General features: G+C 41.4%; 1 protein-coding gene across 2 annotated transcripts in view; it reads right to left on the bottom strand.

Moving 5' to 3' along the window:
* Positions 1 to 1,674: 1,674 nt before the first annotated feature.
* SPTBN1 (spectrin beta, non-erythrocytic 1) overlaps positions 1,675 to 18,512 on the bottom strand; it is a 228,288-nt gene continuing 211,450 nt past the window's right edge. For both annotated transcript variants that reach the window (XM_048518642.1, XM_048518650.1), the window contains 4 exons: positions 13,876 to 14,114; positions 9,734 to 9,907; positions 4,325 to 4,367; positions 1,675 to 3,081 (listed from right to left, as the gene is read on the bottom strand). In XM_048518642.1, coding sequence (XP_048374599.1) covers positions 2,866 to 3,081; positions 4,325 to 4,367; positions 9,734 to 9,907; positions 13,876 to 14,114 — 672 coding nt within the window. In that variant the 3' untranslated portion in view covers positions 1,675 to 2,865. The remainder of the gene's footprint in view (positions 3,082 to 4,324; positions 4,368 to 9,733; positions 9,908 to 13,875; positions 14,115 to 18,512) is intronic.

Consider the following 18,512-nt stretch of genomic DNA (forward strand, 5'->3'; position numbering starts at 1 on the left):
ACCAGAAATTGACTTGAAAACAAGCTCCCATTTTTAAAAAATGCATGTCACAAATTAAAAGGCGTTTTTAAAAAGTCTTAAGCGGAATGAAACATGGTCCCAAATGGTGCATTATATTCCCTTGCCCAGAAATAATATTCCAAATGTTTAGGTGCTAGCATTAGAAGTGCAGGTGCCAACCCTTCATAGAAATAAACAAATGTTTAAATATTCCTAAGTACATGTATCAGATTTTTAGATGTGTGTATGATCAACCACCTGGATCCTTCCAGTGCCGAACATCCAGTGGTGGGATCCAAAAATTTTAATAACAGGTTCCGATGGTGGTGGGATTCAAACAGTGGTGCCGCTGCACACAGACCTCCAGTCCCTATTGGGCAGGGAGGTTGCTTTAGTAACCCCTTCTCGGCACTCAGAAAAAAATAGTAGCCACTTCTAGAGAAGTGGTGAGAACTGGTTGGATCCCACCTCTGCGAACATCTATTTGTTAAAATATTGATATTATGCCTTTCCCTTGTGTTTCAAGTCAGCTTACAATTCCAAATTAAAACCATACAGAATACAATAAAACCACATGCACCTCTGTGCCCCCAAAAACTGCCTTTGGTTGAAATCCCATTAGAAGCCCTAGCAAATAAAATGGCCTTTACAGTACCTACTGAAGACTTATAAGAACCACGTCCCCTACAACTCCTCCAGAAGCCAGAAGATGGTAGCCACTGTTGAAAAGGACAGGGTTATAGAAGATGAAACTATATTCTTCAGCAGGGATGAGAGGAAAGGTTGCTAGTGATGTCACTAAGTTCAGTCACTACGGGTACTAACGGTTCAAACAGCACCCCTCAGCTAATGTGGGTGATAAACTAACTATTCTACAAAATGAATATTGGAAGCCAGATACTGGCTTGACTGCAAGGTGGTTATTGTACAAATCAAATATTGCAGAAGTTGATATAAATAGCACATTCATTTAGAGGTTTTTTAAAAACATGAATAGAACATTTAAAAACTGCTTCGTGTTTCTGAGTTTTCAATCCGGTGGCATGTCAGATGGTGGGCAAATGACGGGAATTCAGGCCTTCATGCCCTATAAAACTTCTAAGGGACATTTCACTGACCGTTGTTAGAAAAAAAGATTAAATAGGTTCAGGCTCAACAGGAGTTTCCTCCCCCATCAGATAGATTTGCTTGAACCCAAGTAGAGGTTGCTGTTTTAAAAACCTCTGGAATGGTAAGATTTTTGCCCCCAGTACACTGACATGTGTGCACTTGTTCACTTGCTGAGGTGTTTTGGAATACACACAAATGTAGCAGTCACACACAGTGACACACTATGAATCCAAAGGGACAGGGAAGGTGTCACGTGAAAGGGAGAAAATGAGTCAAAAGATGTGATTGCTCAGACAGCCTGAGACTAGGAACCTTGCAGATTTCTTTGCTTATTTCCACGCCATATCAAGGTTCTGCCAAGGAGAAAGGAAAACTGTATAAAATAAGCTATTGGTTTTCTTTCAAAATTAGTATTTTATTTATTTATTTATTTATTTCTTAAATTTATATACCGCCCGATCCCCGAAGGGCTCCGGTGTGCATGATCAACCAGCATGATTTGACATATTAAATGGGAAGGGTTGATATTGGGTGGGGAGGAAAGAAGGAAACCGACTATCAGGGTTAGTTTTAAAAGCATTTAATGACATAGCATATATTTAACAGAGAGGGTAAAAGTCTAAAGGTACTGTTCCATACAACCGAACGCCAGTTCCAGTACTATCCTGACTACAGGCTCAGTCACTGAAAATTCATTCCTATTAAATGTAAATTTTGTTTGTTTGTTTTTGATTGTGCAGTAAGATGAAAATTGTTCATTACAATAGTTACAGTGACAGAGAAATGCACACTATGTATCAAAGAGCAAAGGTAATGTAGCAAAATTATAACACAGTGTAGCAGCAGACAAGCAACTAACCATTGGCGTAACATTACTTTTTTCCGGTAAATGCTTCAGTTCCACTTTTACACTTAATCAATGATTTTAAAGGGTTTTTTTATTATACATCTAGTCTTATTATACTTTTTACTAGAATTATCTGAAACATACAATATAATGTATTTCAGCGAGAGAGAGAGAGAGAGAGAGAAAGAGAGCTGAAATTACAGATTATTTAAAACCGTTATCAGTATGCGAAGTCCTTTTGTTGTCCATACCAACATTCTTAACTGTCATTGCCAGATGCAGGAAAAAAGCGTCACGGTCGTGTTAATAATAAACAGATGCCTGGATACAAATGGTTTTGGTCTGCAAGTTAATGTGGGGCTGCACTCTTGTTATGGCAAAAGAGAATACGCCACCCATGTCATTAAAGGATAGATTCGCAGTGGGGAGAATCAACTCGTCAAGACTCAGCGCAACCACATTAGATGGAAGAGGGGGGGAAAAGTGTTTATTTGTCTCCGATGGGTGTGTTAACTTAACTTTATAAGCACTGCTGCCTTGCATATCAATGACATTAAGGTACGGGATGAGGGTTTTTTTCTTTCCAAGACAGCCTCACAAAATTGAGGAACAGTTTAAATAGTAAGATCTAATCTACACTAACTTCGTTTTTTTTTTAAAAAAAGAGAGAAAATAAAAAGAAAGAAAACTGGTTCTCTTTTACACAGCAGCTGCCCAACACACCTCAGACATTTGTAACTTTAGGATCTTGTGGGTGTGTGTGTTTTTTAAAATGCTCTATAAATTAAAAAAAATTAAATCACGTTGAGGAACATTAGGCACGGAGAGAAATGTATTGGTTCTGAGCTTGCATGCTGGATTTCCACTGGAACGGTCGGAGAAGTGCAGCGTGTTGGATAGGTGGGAGTTCACTTCTTTTTCCCAAAAAGGCTAAATCGCTTCTCTTTGTCTTTCTCTTTTTCTTTCTCCCGCTTGCCGGGACTGGATTCGCTGGTTATTGTAACGCTGGCTGGCATGGTCTGGGCACGGCTCGTAGCTGGGGTACTCTGTGTGCTTGCAGACACATCAATTTTGTCCGAGGAGATTGCAGAGGTGATGGCCTGGATCCATGTGTTCATCTCCTCCTGCAGGAAGCATTAATGTCAGTATATACACACAGAGAGAACACACTAGGATGTTATCAGCTGCCCTGAAGTTTTTTAAATTAATGTTTTATACATATTTATTTAAACATGTGTGTTGAGAAATTTGAGCAGTTATGTGCCAAATATATAAACCACAACTAAAGGAAAAAATGAGTTAATGATTCAATGTCTGTGTTTCTATGTGGACATGATCTCTGGGCTGGAGGGACACCAGTACAGTTGTTTCTGCCAAAGATAGTGCATTTACCCAGGTTAAAAGGAAAAGCTAACAATATATTGGGACTGTAAAAAAGTTAATATATTGTTGCTAGATAGGAAATAAAAGAATAGAAAGCCCCAATAAAATGCAGAACATACTCCTTCAGCATTCTGGTTAATTCTATCCTGATCATACTTCCTTAACCAATAATGATAAAAACACCATTTTATAAATATATTTTTGGATGGAAAAGCTGCAGAAAAGAGCTGATGAGCTGAAGGAAACAAAAATGGCATGTTGATTTATTTTAAATGAAGGGCTCCTTTAAGTGGTGCCTGCAGTCAGAAGCCTGGAGACGCTGTTTGCAGCTGAGACCTGGTGAAAGGATCTTTCCTTTTCTCATGATGCTCTTGTGCCTCCAAAAGGGAGAACCTGGAAAGCATCCTTAATCAGGGTGGGCAACTTGTCTTCAGCCTTCAGAAAAGTATATAGCTATTCTCACAGAAGGGTCCTAGACATGCCTGGGGCATTTATATATTTCATTTATACCCCCCCCCCCCTCCTCCCTAACAGGGGCTTTCATCATTGTGCTCTCCTCCATCGTATCATCAGAACAACCTTGTAAAGTAGGTTAGGCTGAGACTACGTGATTAGCCCGAAGTCACTCAGATAGCTTTGATGGCCCAGATCTTAATCAAGCCTCTACCCCACACATGCTCTTTAAGTTCTGAACAGTCTGCAAACTCAGCTTAAAGTAGTTTCACAATGTCATGATTTCCACAGGTGTTGGAGAGGAAGCTGGCATATGCTGACAATTTCTGCAGGCCAGAAGTATGTAGCACATGGAATAAGATCCTGCCCCCTGAGCATAGTGTGTCATAACACAGACATTGTGACTGAAGCCTTTTGCTCATCAGAAAGTAATGTGCTCCATCATATGGAATATAAGGGATACCACTGCAAGCATGGGACACTAGTAGCACTGAAACTATTTAAAAAAGAGAACAGGAGACAGAAACTTACATCATCTTTGGCCTGGAAGAGGTATTCATTGCCATCGGTTAGCCTGCAATTCAGAACAAGAAGTTTTCAGCAGATTATAACACGGCTGTTCCAAACACTCCAGTAGGCCCAACAGAGACTACAAAATTTGATCTTTTTGTGTCACTAAGCCTTGTTAAGACTTAGCATTTGTGTAAGTATCACTTATTATACCATCCCAAACATCCTGACTTTCATCCCAACAGTACAAATATATCCTAATTTGAAGTTTGGATTCTCCAGCACCAAGGAGAGGCATAGTCCAACACAGGCTTGGGACCACAGGCATAGCTACCATGGGGACATCCGGGGACAAGTGCCTCGGGCGCCACCTTGTGGTGGGCGCAAAAATTGCAGGTTCATTTATGGCTTTCTGTATTTTTTACTGTTTTCCCAATTTTGGCCTGCAGGAGGTGCAGGCTAGTGGCACAAAAATATCAGGCTATCGTCAGGTGACTCTCCCGATGATACCAGCCAAGTTTGGTGAAGTTTGGTTTAGGGGGTCCAAAGTTATGGACCCCCAATGGGGGTGACCCCATCCTCCATTGTTTCCAATGGGAGCTAATAGTAGATGGGGCTATCATTTTGAGGGTCCATAACTTTGGACCCTCTGAATCAAACTTCACTAAACCTAGGTGGTATCATAAGGATAGTCTCCTGCTGATACCAACTATGTTTGGTGAAGGTTGGTTCAGGGGGTCCAAAGTTATGGACCCCCAAAAGGGGTGTCCCATCCCCCATTGTTTCCAATGGGAGATAATGGTACATGGGTCCTTTTGAGGGTCCATAACTTTGGACCCCCTGAACCAAACTTCACTAAACCTGGGTGGTTTCATCAGGAGAGTCTCCTGAGGATAGCCTAAAATTTTGGTACTGTTAGCATAAACATTGCTCTCCTGACAGGCACCCTCAAATTTTCTCTCCAGGTTTCTATCTTTAAATCCACCCCCTTTGGAGTGGATTTAAAGGGAGAATCCTGAGCTTCTCGATTAAAAAAAAAACATTTGGAAAGTATTGTTGAAGGCTTTCACAACCAGATTCAATCTGGTTGTTGTGGGTTTTACAGGAATAGAAAGTCGCAGCCGTGGTCTGATAGGATTCAGCTCTTTGTTCCTAACGCTTCACGCTGGTGCTTGCTGTGGCTGGCATCTTCAGAGGTGTATCAAAGAGGGAAGTCTGTTATAAAGAGAAGTCTGGACACAGTGAGCTATAAACAGACTTCTCTCTCTGTGATATACCTCTGAAGATACTCAGCCACAGATCTAGGCTGAAAAAAACATTAGGAAACAAGATCTACTCAGGACCACAGCCATGCAGCCCGGAAAACCCACAACAACCAACAACATTGACAAATGAATAGATGCTGTTTGGGGGGGGGTGGGTGGGTTAAGGAAATCTATTCCTGAAACAGCATCACTTTCAATGTTATTGTTTAAACTAGGGAGCCCAGAGTCTCTCTTTAAGGTGGATTTCAAAGGAGAATCTGGGCTCTTTAGTTTAAACATCATTAAAAGTGATGCTGTTTCAGGGTGGATTCCCCCCCTTCAAAAAATAGCATCACTTTCAATTTTGTTTAAACTAGGGAGCCCTGGGTGTGTTCAGGTTTGTGTGTTGGGGCATGTTCTATAATGTGATGGTGACTTTGAGATGACCTGGTGCAAAAAAATGTCGTTTGGTTGTGGTGGGGGAGGGATGCTGCCCATATGCGGGGGCAAAACCTCGGAATTTTTTGTCCCGGGCTCCATTTTCCTTAGCTACGCCACTGCTTGGGACACTGTAGAAGACAGATGTCTCAGGAATACAGTTATTTATTTAGGGCAGTTTTATGCCTCCAGTTTTGCTTGGGGAAGACTTATTGCAGACTTCTTATGCTGCCATCTGAAATCTAAGAAAATTCTGCAGTTCACACTCATCATGCATATGTATCCTCTAAGAAAACCACAGTATGCAAAGCCACCTCTAGGTTCTCTCTACATATTTCTGCCAATCAGTTATGCACAGAAGACCTGTCCTGTAAACATGACTTCTGGTATGTCACATTAGACATTAGCACAGGAAAAGAAAAAACAGAATATGGTGCTGAGCACAGAATTCAGCTTCTTAAAATTACCTGCTTTAATTTTAATTGTAGGGGTTCCAGCACTACAGGGAAAGGGGGGTTAACATTTCACACTCTCACTATCCCTTACCCCCGGTTTTGTCCTGAACTGAAGTCTTTTCCCAAGCTGGAGAGCAGAGGATGAGTTTACAAAAATGGCTTGGGGAAAAAAAGATTAATCCTCTCATTACGTCAGTGATCCAAATTAGGCTATCCTGCAGTGACTACTTACCTGTATGTAAAATGAGGGATCTCCCCTCATCATCTCCCCCTCCTCAAAATGCTGGTTCATTTAATCTGTTACCGATATATCTGGGTCCTACGCTGTAAACTAGGAAGGTCTGTTGAGATTATTTTGTCTGAGTCATCTGGATGTGGGAAGGGTGAACGTTTTCTCAGTGCAAAGCCACATTTGACTACTATTAATAATGCAAAGAGATAATAAAAAAGAATACAACAATGTGGAAAATCACCAGTGATTCACATTGCTGGAGGCTTTGTCTTCACTGATGGGATACACAGATTTCTCCAAAGCATTAATTTTCTCCTGCCAGTGGGCTGGGCTCTCTCAATCTCTCCACCACTTTAAGAAGATAAACAATCCTTCAATTGCTTTCTCTGTGCCCAATAAGCGACTTAAATAAGGGTTACTTTGTTTTGCATTGTCCATCTACAGCTAATGTAATGCTGAACCACTTTTTGCAAGGGATTGGAGGACGACTCATTTTTAACCTTTGAAATACTTCTTATGGACCTCTGAGAAATGATCTGATTGCACCGCCACTTGAAGATAAAGGGGTGGGGAGGAAGAATGGGAAATGACTGTGAAATGCACATAATGAACTGCAAGGCAAAAAAAAGGGGGAGGGACAGTTGCAGATATGTTATCACATCATCTAAGACTAACTTCAATAGCCAAGTGTAACACTTTCAGTTGGTTGACTGGAATGTTGAAGAGGGCAGGGAAATTATTTTGGCAGTTCAACTGTTGGCCAACTGACAGAATTGGGGGTTGATTATTTTGGTGGGAGAAAGGCTGGCAGGTCTGTAAGTTTGGCTGGGATTTCCTTTGCAGCTTTAAGTATTTTGAAGACAGGTAGGTGTTGGGTGCTGTTTTTCTAAAATAAGTTATTTTGTTTATTTATTGGCTTTATAGCCCACCCTTCCCCAAGGTGGGTTCAGGGCAACTTACAACACCACTTTACTGCAATAAATAAAATTAAACTATACAATTAAAACCCAATTCTAACCTTTTTCACTTTCTGACATGCTAAAATCAATGTATGAAAGGAGAGACTAATCAGAGGAAATGAACAAATCAGGGGGAAAGGAGAAGAGGGAAGGGGAGAGTATCCAGCAAAGATAGACACTGTCTCTGCCCTCAAGCTTCTCAATCTTAATGGCCCTGTAGAACTGAAGTAAGTCCTGCATGGCCCAGGTCTCATTCGAGAGAGCGTTCCCCCTGAGAGAGCCAGGGCTGAAAAGGCTCTGGCTGAGGATATCTGGATATTTTTTGGGCCTGGGATCACAAGTAAGTTTGGGGTGTACTGGGAGAGGTGGTCCAACAGATATGAAGGTCCCTGACTGTTTAGGGCATTGAAAGTTAATATCAAAACTCAGAATTGGATCCAGTATTCTGCATGGAGCCAGTGCACTTGTCGGAGCAATGGTTGGATATGTGCACTCCACGGTGTCGTCATTAGGAACTGTGTAGCCACATTCTGGACCAGCTGACGTTTCTAGAACAGTCTCAAGGGGAGCCCTGCATAGAATGAGTTACAACATCTAGTCTGCAGGTGACTGCTATGTGGATTATAATGGCTGTGAGACAGGGAGGGTAGCAGCGGTCTGATCCGGTGAAGATGGAAGAACACCAGTTTGGCTACATCTGTGACCTGTGCCTCCATTGAAAGGGAGGCATCCAGGATCACATCAAAACTCCTGATGGTTGATATAGGTGTTAATTGCATACCATCTGGGGTTGGAAGTTGGCATCCTATTCCCATGTCTCCCAATCTAGTCACAGAACCTCCATTTTTAATGGATTTAGTTTCAGTCAGCTCTGTTTTAGCCATTTCACCATGGCCTCCAGATATCTGGTCAATGTACTCCAGGTGGCATCTGGATGGCCACCCATCACAGATACTGCTGGGTGTCATCAGGATGCTGATAACAGCCTAGACAGAAACTCCAGACCAATTGGGCAAGAGGGCACATGTAGACATTAAATAATATCAGGAAAACGATCCCCCTGTGGGATGTGACACACCAATGGGTGATATGGTGACCTCCTTTCCCCTTCTGCCACCCTCTGTCCCTAACCAAGGAGAAAGGAGATCAAGCAGTATAAGACTGTCCCACATATCCCAGTGTCGGCCAGGCAGTGCATCAAAAGATCATGATCAACTAGTTAAAAGTCTTTCTGTTCCATGTTATGAGTCGGAATCAGACTGTTTTGTAATCGTTACATTTTGTCAGGTCCCAGCTCTCCCATCTGTTACTGTAATACTGAGAGGTTTGAAGAAATGGAAAACAAAAACAACAACCAAACCACACATATATCCATTGAAATAAATTTGTTTCCTGGTTGTTTTCATCAAGCATACTAGGTGGTTCCTTGAAGCCTATAATGAACAGGTTAGGCTGTGTGGCACCCTGAGGGCAGGCAGTGCCCTCACTGAGGATCAGAAGACTAAATGGTTCATCAGTTATCAGTTAAAAGCCTCAGTTATCAAATATCATTTGTAAAAATGATAAAATCATAAAAAGAAGAAGAATATATTGCTGAAGGGTTACACAGCTGGAATCAATTGTTTTTTGTGGGTTTCCAGGGCTGTGCGGATGTGGTGTAGTTTTTTGCACCTAATGTTAGGAGCAAACAATACGAGGACTCCCCCCCACAAAAAAAAGTTTGAAGGCTATAAAATTTAATTCCATAGTTTCTAAGAAGAGGTACTGTTGTTGTTAAACACCAATCAGAAAAAATTGCAAAATGGGGCCACTCAAAGTAGTTGTTTTTGCAAACTTGGGGTCTTGCCAAGGTATGGATGTACATTTTTATGTAATTTTTAAAAAAGTACTGGTATTTTCCTTCCCAGTGGATAGTGACCCATGCTCTAGGATGCACAGAATTTTACCAGCAGTTGAGGGTTAAGACACTGGGGTTTCTTACTAGACAAAATTGATGTGGACAAGACTGACAAGCAGTGATACAGGGGGAATTGGTACCATCTCTAACAGGAAAGGAGCCATTTCCCTATCCCCCCACAAAAAAAGATATGCCAAGGCCTTACCTCAGCTTGAACACATGCTTTTTCTTCTTGTATTCAACTGCAATTTCACAGATGGCTTCTTTCAGACTCACAGGAATCTCACTGTGGTAAGGGATGCCTGAGGAAGCAGCTTTTGCATCTTTGTAAAAGCCCATCTCTTGGTTGTTAATAACGCAGTACACATTATGCCAGGATCTTTGAGACAAGACAAACAACAGCGAGTAAGATCAGCCATGAATAAGTGAAATAACTTTTCAGCTTTTGTTATATCTGTAGCTTTAAACAAGCAAATAAAAGCAGCTGGCTGGGAGAAGAGAAATAGGTTTAAATTTAGGAATTATGGCTTCCATATCTGCCCAGAGAAGCTTTGTTGTAACAACAAATCAAGATATCTATCATGGCAAACAATCTGGATACTTAAGTGCCAAGACTGAAGTCATGAACAGACAACACAGATCTTTCTAGAAACCTGAAAAATGTCTCAGGTTTCCAAAAATCAGAAATCTTTTAAAGAAAAGTGTGTGGTTGTGTGCGACAGATAGGGAGGCTGTCTTGCCCCTGAAGAGAAAGATCAGCTGCTCAGTGCTGCTCCAGCATCCAATCACCTTTGAGAAGGAGGATGAGCTGCTGGAAGGAACATGGAAGAGTTGAATTCTGCCTTGGGGCGAGAGAGCAGTGAAAACTCAGGTCTGGTTCAGAGTGAAGGATAGCTCTGCCTGGTAGTATGGCGGAGCAGTTGAACTCTATCTCTGGGAGAGAAGAGAGTGCTCAATTTGTTAGGTCTGTCTCTGATGATGAGAATATCTTGTGCAATGTGGTTGGATTCTGGGGAAAGGGTGGCCTGGTGTGGGTGGAGGATCCAATGTAGTGGTTAATCAACAAAAGCCTGTTGTACCTGATCGCATTGTAGAAAAGTGTAACAATTTTCTAAAGACAGAACTAGTTCAAATTTTTGTGCCTAAGCCAGGTTTTTACTCTCTACTAGTGACCTGTTCTGCTGGTTTGTTCCTTTAAACCAACCTGTAAACAAATTAATAACTTTAGTTGTTCACATATTAATCCAACCTCAGTGATCTCAATGATCTCCTTGTGCGCCGCAAAGCTTACTTCACAGCAGTTAATCCAAAACCAACCACGCGCAACCAGTAGAACACCTGGAAACTGAGCAGAAGTTTTATCCCAAAAATATTAGGAGACTGTGTGCATTCTCCCAGTGGGGGGGAAAGGCTTGTCACAGGGGGTTAACATCCCCAATAACAGAAGCAGCACCTGTAGCTTTAAGAAATGAATGCTATTGCTAGGCAACCATACAGTATTTGTCAGTCCTCAAGCTTGAGTTCTGTCAGTAAATGAAGAAGAAGAGAGAAGGGCCCTTTCTAGGGATATTTTGAATTTTGAGAAAGTGCTCAACCGGATCCACCCCGTTGGCAACCACTGGGCAACTTGCCACCAGTGGTTAGAATTGGAGACTGGGATCTGGGCTGGCACTGTGCATCTGGCCCACAGTTTTCCCAGACAAAGGTTGTCAGGGAGAGGGAAGGAGGGAAAGCTGAAGACAAGGGTGAAGATAAAAATAGACTAGCTGGTGATGGGAAGGAAAGGAGGTCTGGAAAGTGGAAACGCAATGGGGGCTTTCAGAGAAGGGAAAGAGGAATGGGGTGAGGGGAAAAGAAAATGCAGGACCCCTGCTTGTAGAAGTAATAGTAATAATAATAGTATTAATAATAAAAAACACATATGGTGCCAAACAGCAGAAATCACCAGTGTTGTCATATAAGTCTACGGGTAACATAATTCTTTGTAAACATTTTCAGAAAGCATGTGCCAGGAGTCTCTTAGCCTTGAAGGTATAATTAGTATATCTGTGGTACATTGAATTTCTATCTGACCTTTATAATCTAAAATGATATTCAAGATGGCTACCATAAATGAAAGCAAGTGCAATTTAAACAACTGGTTGAATTAAAACTCCTTTAAGTGACAAAACTGGACTGGGGGTAAGGAGATGGGCAAAACTATTAAAAAGAGCATATAATGTAATATTGGCAGAACAACCACTTGTCTGCTGGAAGGTATGCAGAATACAAATTAATAAAGAGTCTGAGAGAGTGGTTGTTTGTAGGCCCTTTTAGACTAAGAATTTCACAATGAAAAGCTACTGAAAATCCTCTGCTTCTTATGCATATCCTGCAGACCTCATGGTTATGAAACAGTTGTGTTACCAGACTGACCCATGTTGGGTTGGGGAGACCCTGTTTTAAGACAGCAGTGTCTCTACTCATCCTGACAAGCCTTGGGGTACATAGCAGTGTAGTGCCAAAATGGGGAGTCCATTCTCTGCACTGACTAGTGTACACAGGACACAGAAAAATCCTGTCTTGACATGCCCTTGCTCACTTCTGCTTTGCAAATAGCTGCCATACCCTTCCTAAAGGGATTAATAAAACACAATGCCACTGCCCTGGAAGTTGTTTCTTTCCATCTCCAGCCCTGGACTAGCCCCCTGACAAAGACAAATGCTGATGTATTTGCCCCAAGTGTTCCTATCTAGTGTTGTATTAACCCAATACTTCTTCCTCTGACTAATCTAACTACCACCTCATTTAAATTGTGATTGTAATAGAAACTGTAATTTCATTTCCTCCCACCTTCAGGCATTCCCAAGCTTGGCCCATTAAGCTAATGCCTCAACCATTAAGGTTTATGTCTGTCTCTTGTCTTTCCCCAGAAAGGCAGGACTCCTCTTTGTCCTAGGAGATTAAGGGCCACTCTGCATAACCCTAAGAATTCCCTTTTCCCCTATAAGAAGCCCCCTCTCCCAGCAGCCAGTGTTCAATAACTCTAGACACCTCTGTGCCTGTTGATATTGTCCCACAATGCATTGTTCTTTCTTCTACCACAGCTAAGCGTGGGGTACTTAGCTCTGTTCATTGGACAATTGTGCTCCAAGATCAGATGACTATAACCCTTACTCCTCATTTCCCTTCATCTATTCCAAACCTATCCCCTCAACACTGCTTATATCCTAGGACCATATGTGTGTTATCCGCTGCTTTGATTGAATGCTCATGTATGCCAACTATCCCTAAATAAAATTGCTAAACTTTATTTGCTCTCCTGCAGATTTTCTGGCAAAAGCTGACTTCCGTATACTTAGACACCAAAACCCAGAGCTTACCCAACTTTTTGCTAAGCCAAGAGTCTGCTCTTGCTAATTCCCCACTCTAAAAGGGACAGACTCCTACCACTTCGGGTAACAGTTGGGTCCCATCTTATGACCTGCCCATTCACTCTATGCCATCTCAGTGGCTGGTGTTAAGTCACTGCAAGCCTTCTCTGTTGACAAACGTCAACCAAGCTGATGTTACTGACTGCACTCTATATTATCTATGCAGACAGGCAGTGGGCCATATCACTCCTCCTGCTTTTTCAACATAAAGAAAAAGTGCTGTTGTGCGTTCTTCAGCGGAAGCCGAATGAGCATTCCTCTGCATTTCAAAGAGGTCCCGATACTCTTTTAAGGCTAGAGAATCATATTGAAGCACTAGTTCATCCAGACCATTATAATTTGCAATGTTAAATATAGCACTTTCATAAAAGAGGATTTATAGTGCTCTGGATGACTATCAGCAGCACTTTCGCTTTTCTACAGTTGTGCCCGCCATTTTGCAGGCTCCGTGCTGCCATAGGAAACAAAATGGTGGGTGCAACTGTAGGAAAGCAGATAGGCGTCCAGACCACTATAAATGCTCTTTTATGAAAGGGCTATGGTTAACATTATAAATGATAAACTGGCACTTCAATGATTCTCTAGCCTTAAAAGAGTTGTTCCACCAGGCTTATGGTTAAGGCAGAAGTGATGCAAGCAATGACCTCTACAAACTTTTCGCCTCCCTCTCCTACTTCCCTCCCACTATTACTATTATCATATTGAGACTTTAGCCACCATCTATTTCAGAGATTCATGTCAATGTTTTAACATTTTTTATAATATGAATTGTATTGATTACATTTTACATGGTGGAAGCTGCCCTGAGCCTGTAAAGGGAAAGGTGGCATTATACTATAATATAAAAATATAATATAATATGGCAATGAGATTCAACAGGACCAAAACTCATATTAATCAACTGAGTGCCCCATTTCCATGCAAACTACAATACCTGTTTGATGCTTTCTTGCTGTGTGATTCCCATTCATGTTTGCGATGCAAGAAGCCCTCCATCTGAGCAGAAGGTATCTCTTGCGTTTTGGCTGGGAGTGTGGCAGCAGTTTGAGCCTGCAGCCCTGCCTTGGCTTTGCGATCTGTGGTTGGGGAAGGAACTGGACTCGTCTCTTTGGAACTCGTCCGCTGATCTGTAGCTCCGTTGACCATTTCATTGGCTTCCCTGGCTTCTCCCATCTAAGAAAGAGGAGAAAAAAACACAGCCTACATTCAGCAACAAGGAATTGAAAAGCCATTTTTTAGATAAAAGACAATCTTAATATGCATTTTGTACGCAGAGCAAGGTAACCAGGTAAAACTACTCTTACATCCCACTAGGGGGAAATAGGGCCAAAGGAATTAGAAAGTATCAGTAAATTAGTACCCAATTTATAGAGGTGAAGAAACTGGGATAGGAGAGGAGATAAAACTACCTGTGAGAGTTTTACCTTACTTGGCTCTGCTAGACAAATCCATAATAAGCCACGATCCAGCAAACACAACCCATACATGCAACATGGATTTCTCCATTAATGGCTATGGAGAATTCCAGTACCCCATGAGTATGGGGCTTTGCCATTCTGCAACTGGCAATCAAAATCTGTGCATGTAGATGTCCTCAGACTGTGGCCATATTCTTTAATTGTGAGTATATTTTATTGGTCATATATTGCTACAGTAAGAATCTCACTTTTTTTGAGCGCAGAAAGAAAAAAAGCCAATTATTCACATCAGCCCTTTTTCATACATTTATTAAAATTACTGCTGTTAAACCCAAGCAATAACTTTAACAATGTATTAAAACAGTGAAAGGTAATTGTAATAGGAAACCCATGATTGGTCCCCAAACCCTAGATCAGTTAATGCAAATACTATTTCTTCTTTATTGCCAAGCCCATCCCCAGCAAAACAACATAATCAGAAGACGACATGCAGGTGTTAGGAAGAAAGAGGGCAACATGCTTTTTCATCCTGCCCGTCACCCTAGTTAAGAACTTGGATCTTCAAAGGCAGGCAAAGTTAAAAGGGAGAGGCTAATTAGAATGCAATAGGTCAAAGGTCAAACTGTCAGTTTGTTTCAGAGTCTCCAATGAACTTTGGAATTGGGTGGATCAGATTGTGTGTTAAAAGGAACTGGGAAAACACTACAACCACTCAACATCACACGTCTATTTACCCCCAAACAAAGACAGAACCAACGCTTTGGCCATCACTCGCTTTGTCGGTCGCGTTGCCTGTTGTACTGTGACTGAGATGCCTAGAGGGGGGAGCTCTGACGGGTCACATTCTTGACGTCTTCAGCAGCCATTTCACCCACAAATCATTTAAAACTGGAATCCTGAAAGCTTTACTCTTTCACAACGCCAGCTTACTCCCAGTCGGGATCAATACATTTATCAGTGGATTTTGGCTTTTAACTCTATGCCAAGGAAAAGCAGCCCACAAAGGGTTACACAACTGGCGAGTGGGGTTATGATTAGCGAGTTACTAAAGCCCAGCGCTGCTCAGTGCTTTAGTAGTACATTACAAACATACTGTGCCATTTTTACATGGAGGACAAGCAGGGACTTGTAGAGAGCACGGACATTACAAGACATTTCCACTGCTCTGACTGACTGAAAAGCAGCATAATTATTATTTGGAAAGCTGCAAATTTGTCGCTTGTTTTTGCATGTATTATTTGTGTAATGAATAGGGGTAAATCTGCCTTCCCGTATCTTATCAGTATGTTCACCAACCTTCCATCAGCCTCCCTCATTTCCTGCCCATATCAATGAATACAGAAGCTAGTTCAAAAAGTCTATGTTTTCAGTCAATATACCTGCACTTGTCTTAGAGGCTAAATCAGATTAAATCAAAGTTCTGAAGCAGTTGGGCCATGTGTGTCCCCTGCCCTGCTTTAGTTTCAAACCTGCTCTGAAACAAAATGTCTCTCTATATTCCACCAACTCTTCCCCCCCCCCCCCCGGGCCCCTAAAATCCATTCAATTTTATCACCAGCCAATGTGCAGTTCTGAGTGAGAACAGTCAGTTCTAGAACTCTTACCAAGCACTCGTGCTGGTGTTTACCTCCGAACCTGTTCACTAAATTTCTTAATAACTCAGAAGACAACCCAAATGTTTAGCTGATCAAAAGTTCTGGTAAGTGGAAGTGCTACTTTCCGATGCTTATTCTGACCTGGATGGGTGAGAGACTGGGATATGAAAAGACATGATGGGAATGTAGGCTTAGGTTGAGAATCAGGGAAACATTTCCAAAACCAACTGAAGAGGAGTTAAGCATTGGAAACTAAAGGTTCCAGGAAATGACGAGGGACTGCAGAGTCTCCTTTCTTGAAGAGCGGCAGTGAAATATTGGGTGGTCAGGAGTCACAGATTGCATCAGGCTGGAGAATGTTTAAATGAGATCTTTGGGACGGTTCCACCTAAAATTCTTTATCTGGATTCTGTAAACTGGAAATACGAGAGAATCTGTTGCACAGAGAATATATTGTGTACACAGAGGTTTTGAGCTGGTCTCTCATCCCCTCCCCCCACACCTTGTGGATGAGCACTTAGGCAGTCATACCCAAGCGAGCCAGAGAGCCACACACAGCCATGAGATGAGGACTGGGGCTTCCCAGAGAACGGAAAATGTCAGGGCTATTTAACTGACTACCGAGTAGCTCAGGGTCTGGTTGCCAGCACTGCAGGAGGAAGTTGTCCCAGCATGGCACAAGAGGACTGTGGATGTGGCTCTTACCGCTAACATCTTATTACACAGCAAACATTCCTGTAGCCTGGTTTTAACAGGTGTTTCCCAACAACAAACATAACAAAAATAAACAAATACATATGCAAATAATGCTTGATGACACACTAAACAAAAAAGAGCAAAGAGCTAAATAAACTTTAATGGAAACATGCTTTGTGCATGCAGAGACAACACCACGGGTGACAATGGTTATTAACAAACAACAGATAAACACAAGCACAATATGAAAACACATTTTGTCATTGGGAGATTAATAGCAAGTCAATTTAGTGGCTATTCTTGAGGTATTTAAATCCTGACCGTAACATGCAACATGGCAGCGGAGGATGTGACTTGAATATCCCTTTGCTTTTCAAAGTGCATGAACCAATCCTATGTTCCGTTTATTCCCTTGAGCCTTTCGACCACAGGATGAGAAAATTGAAGAGGCCCGTGGAAAGAAATTGCAGCATATACATTGCTTGCAAGATAACAACTTGGAGATTTAAAAAAAATTCGGGGGAACACAAATGTATGCTATGATCAATAGAGGTTTGTAGTGCCTGAAACTTTACACATTGTTCTAGTTTTTGCATTGAATGCTAGCTCTATGTAGCTAATATTAGAAAATCCAAAATCTCTTAGGTATTCATGGTTTTGAGATAGAATAGATCAAAATGCTCCCTTTTCCATTCAAAATGTCAAAAAGGCACTTTTGTGATTCCTGCACGTTTTAATGCACTTTGAGGGGCAGAAACCCAACCTGTTGCAGAGAAAGCATCAAAACATGTAAATACATTGATAGGAAGAAATATTTTTAAAAAGCATTAAGGAGCTATCTGCTGATATCCTGACAAGAGAGAAAAAGAGAAACACGCATGATGATGGAGAAAGACAAATTTGCAAAGAAAGTTTGCAAGAAAAGTATAAATGCTAGCTCTTGTTTCTGATCTCACACATGTTAAGATATGTTTTGTAAATCTGAGCTTTGAAAGCCAATATACCTTATATAGACATTGCAAAGGAAGCCAGATTCATTACTTATGGCTTTGGTAAAGTATAAGTGATCCTAACGCAGGTGATGATCATGACATAAATACATTCAAGAAAAGAAACATGGCTATAAAACAAACTGAACATACATACAGAGAAACCTCTCTCAGTGCTGGTTACTGTCAATATTCTTTGGGAAAATGGAAAAGAATCATACTGTTACCTATGATTGTCAAAGCAAGAAAATAATTAAAGGGATAACCAATTTTTATTTGAACATTTATATGCAAGATCACTTAACATGAATTAGTAACCTCATCTTTTAGTGTGTGTTTGTATGTGGATTGATGGTTTCCATTTTCAAGTAACCCACTGGATAACAGTGTGCAACTTGTATTCCCTGGGGACAGGGCATTCAACCTTCACTTCAACTTCCTCCTCCTTTTGTATACATCTGTATTACAAACTTTTATTAGTCTTATAGTAGTTGAAATGTCAAAGCTTCCTTCCAAAGAATTCTGGGAAATATAGCTTGATGCGGGTGCTGAGTGCTCTCTCAGTGAGATCCTAAAGATCCCAGACAGAACAGTTTACATGATTCTCTGGGAAGAAAACAACAGCTGTTCAACAGAGGCTGTAGTGTTAGGTTTGGATGAGTGAAAACAGTGGAATCCTAAACAAGAGCTACACCATTCAAAATCAATTGAGGTCAATGGGCTTAAGCCAGAAGGGTGTAACTTAAAAGCATCACATCCCTGTTCAACCGTAAAATATACTGAATGGTCTTGGTCAAGTAACTGCCTCTCTCTCAGGTTTGTTATGAGCAAAAAATTAGCAAATATCATCCCCACCTTAGCACTGCGGGATGG

Source organism: Sphaerodactylus townsendi, linkage group LG01 (genome assembly GCF_021028975.2).
Source record: "Sphaerodactylus townsendi isolate TG3544 linkage group LG01, MPM_Stown_v2.3, whole genome shotgun sequence".
Lineage (NCBI taxonomy): Eukaryota > Metazoa > Chordata > Lepidosauria > Squamata > Sphaerodactylidae > Sphaerodactylus > Sphaerodactylus townsendi.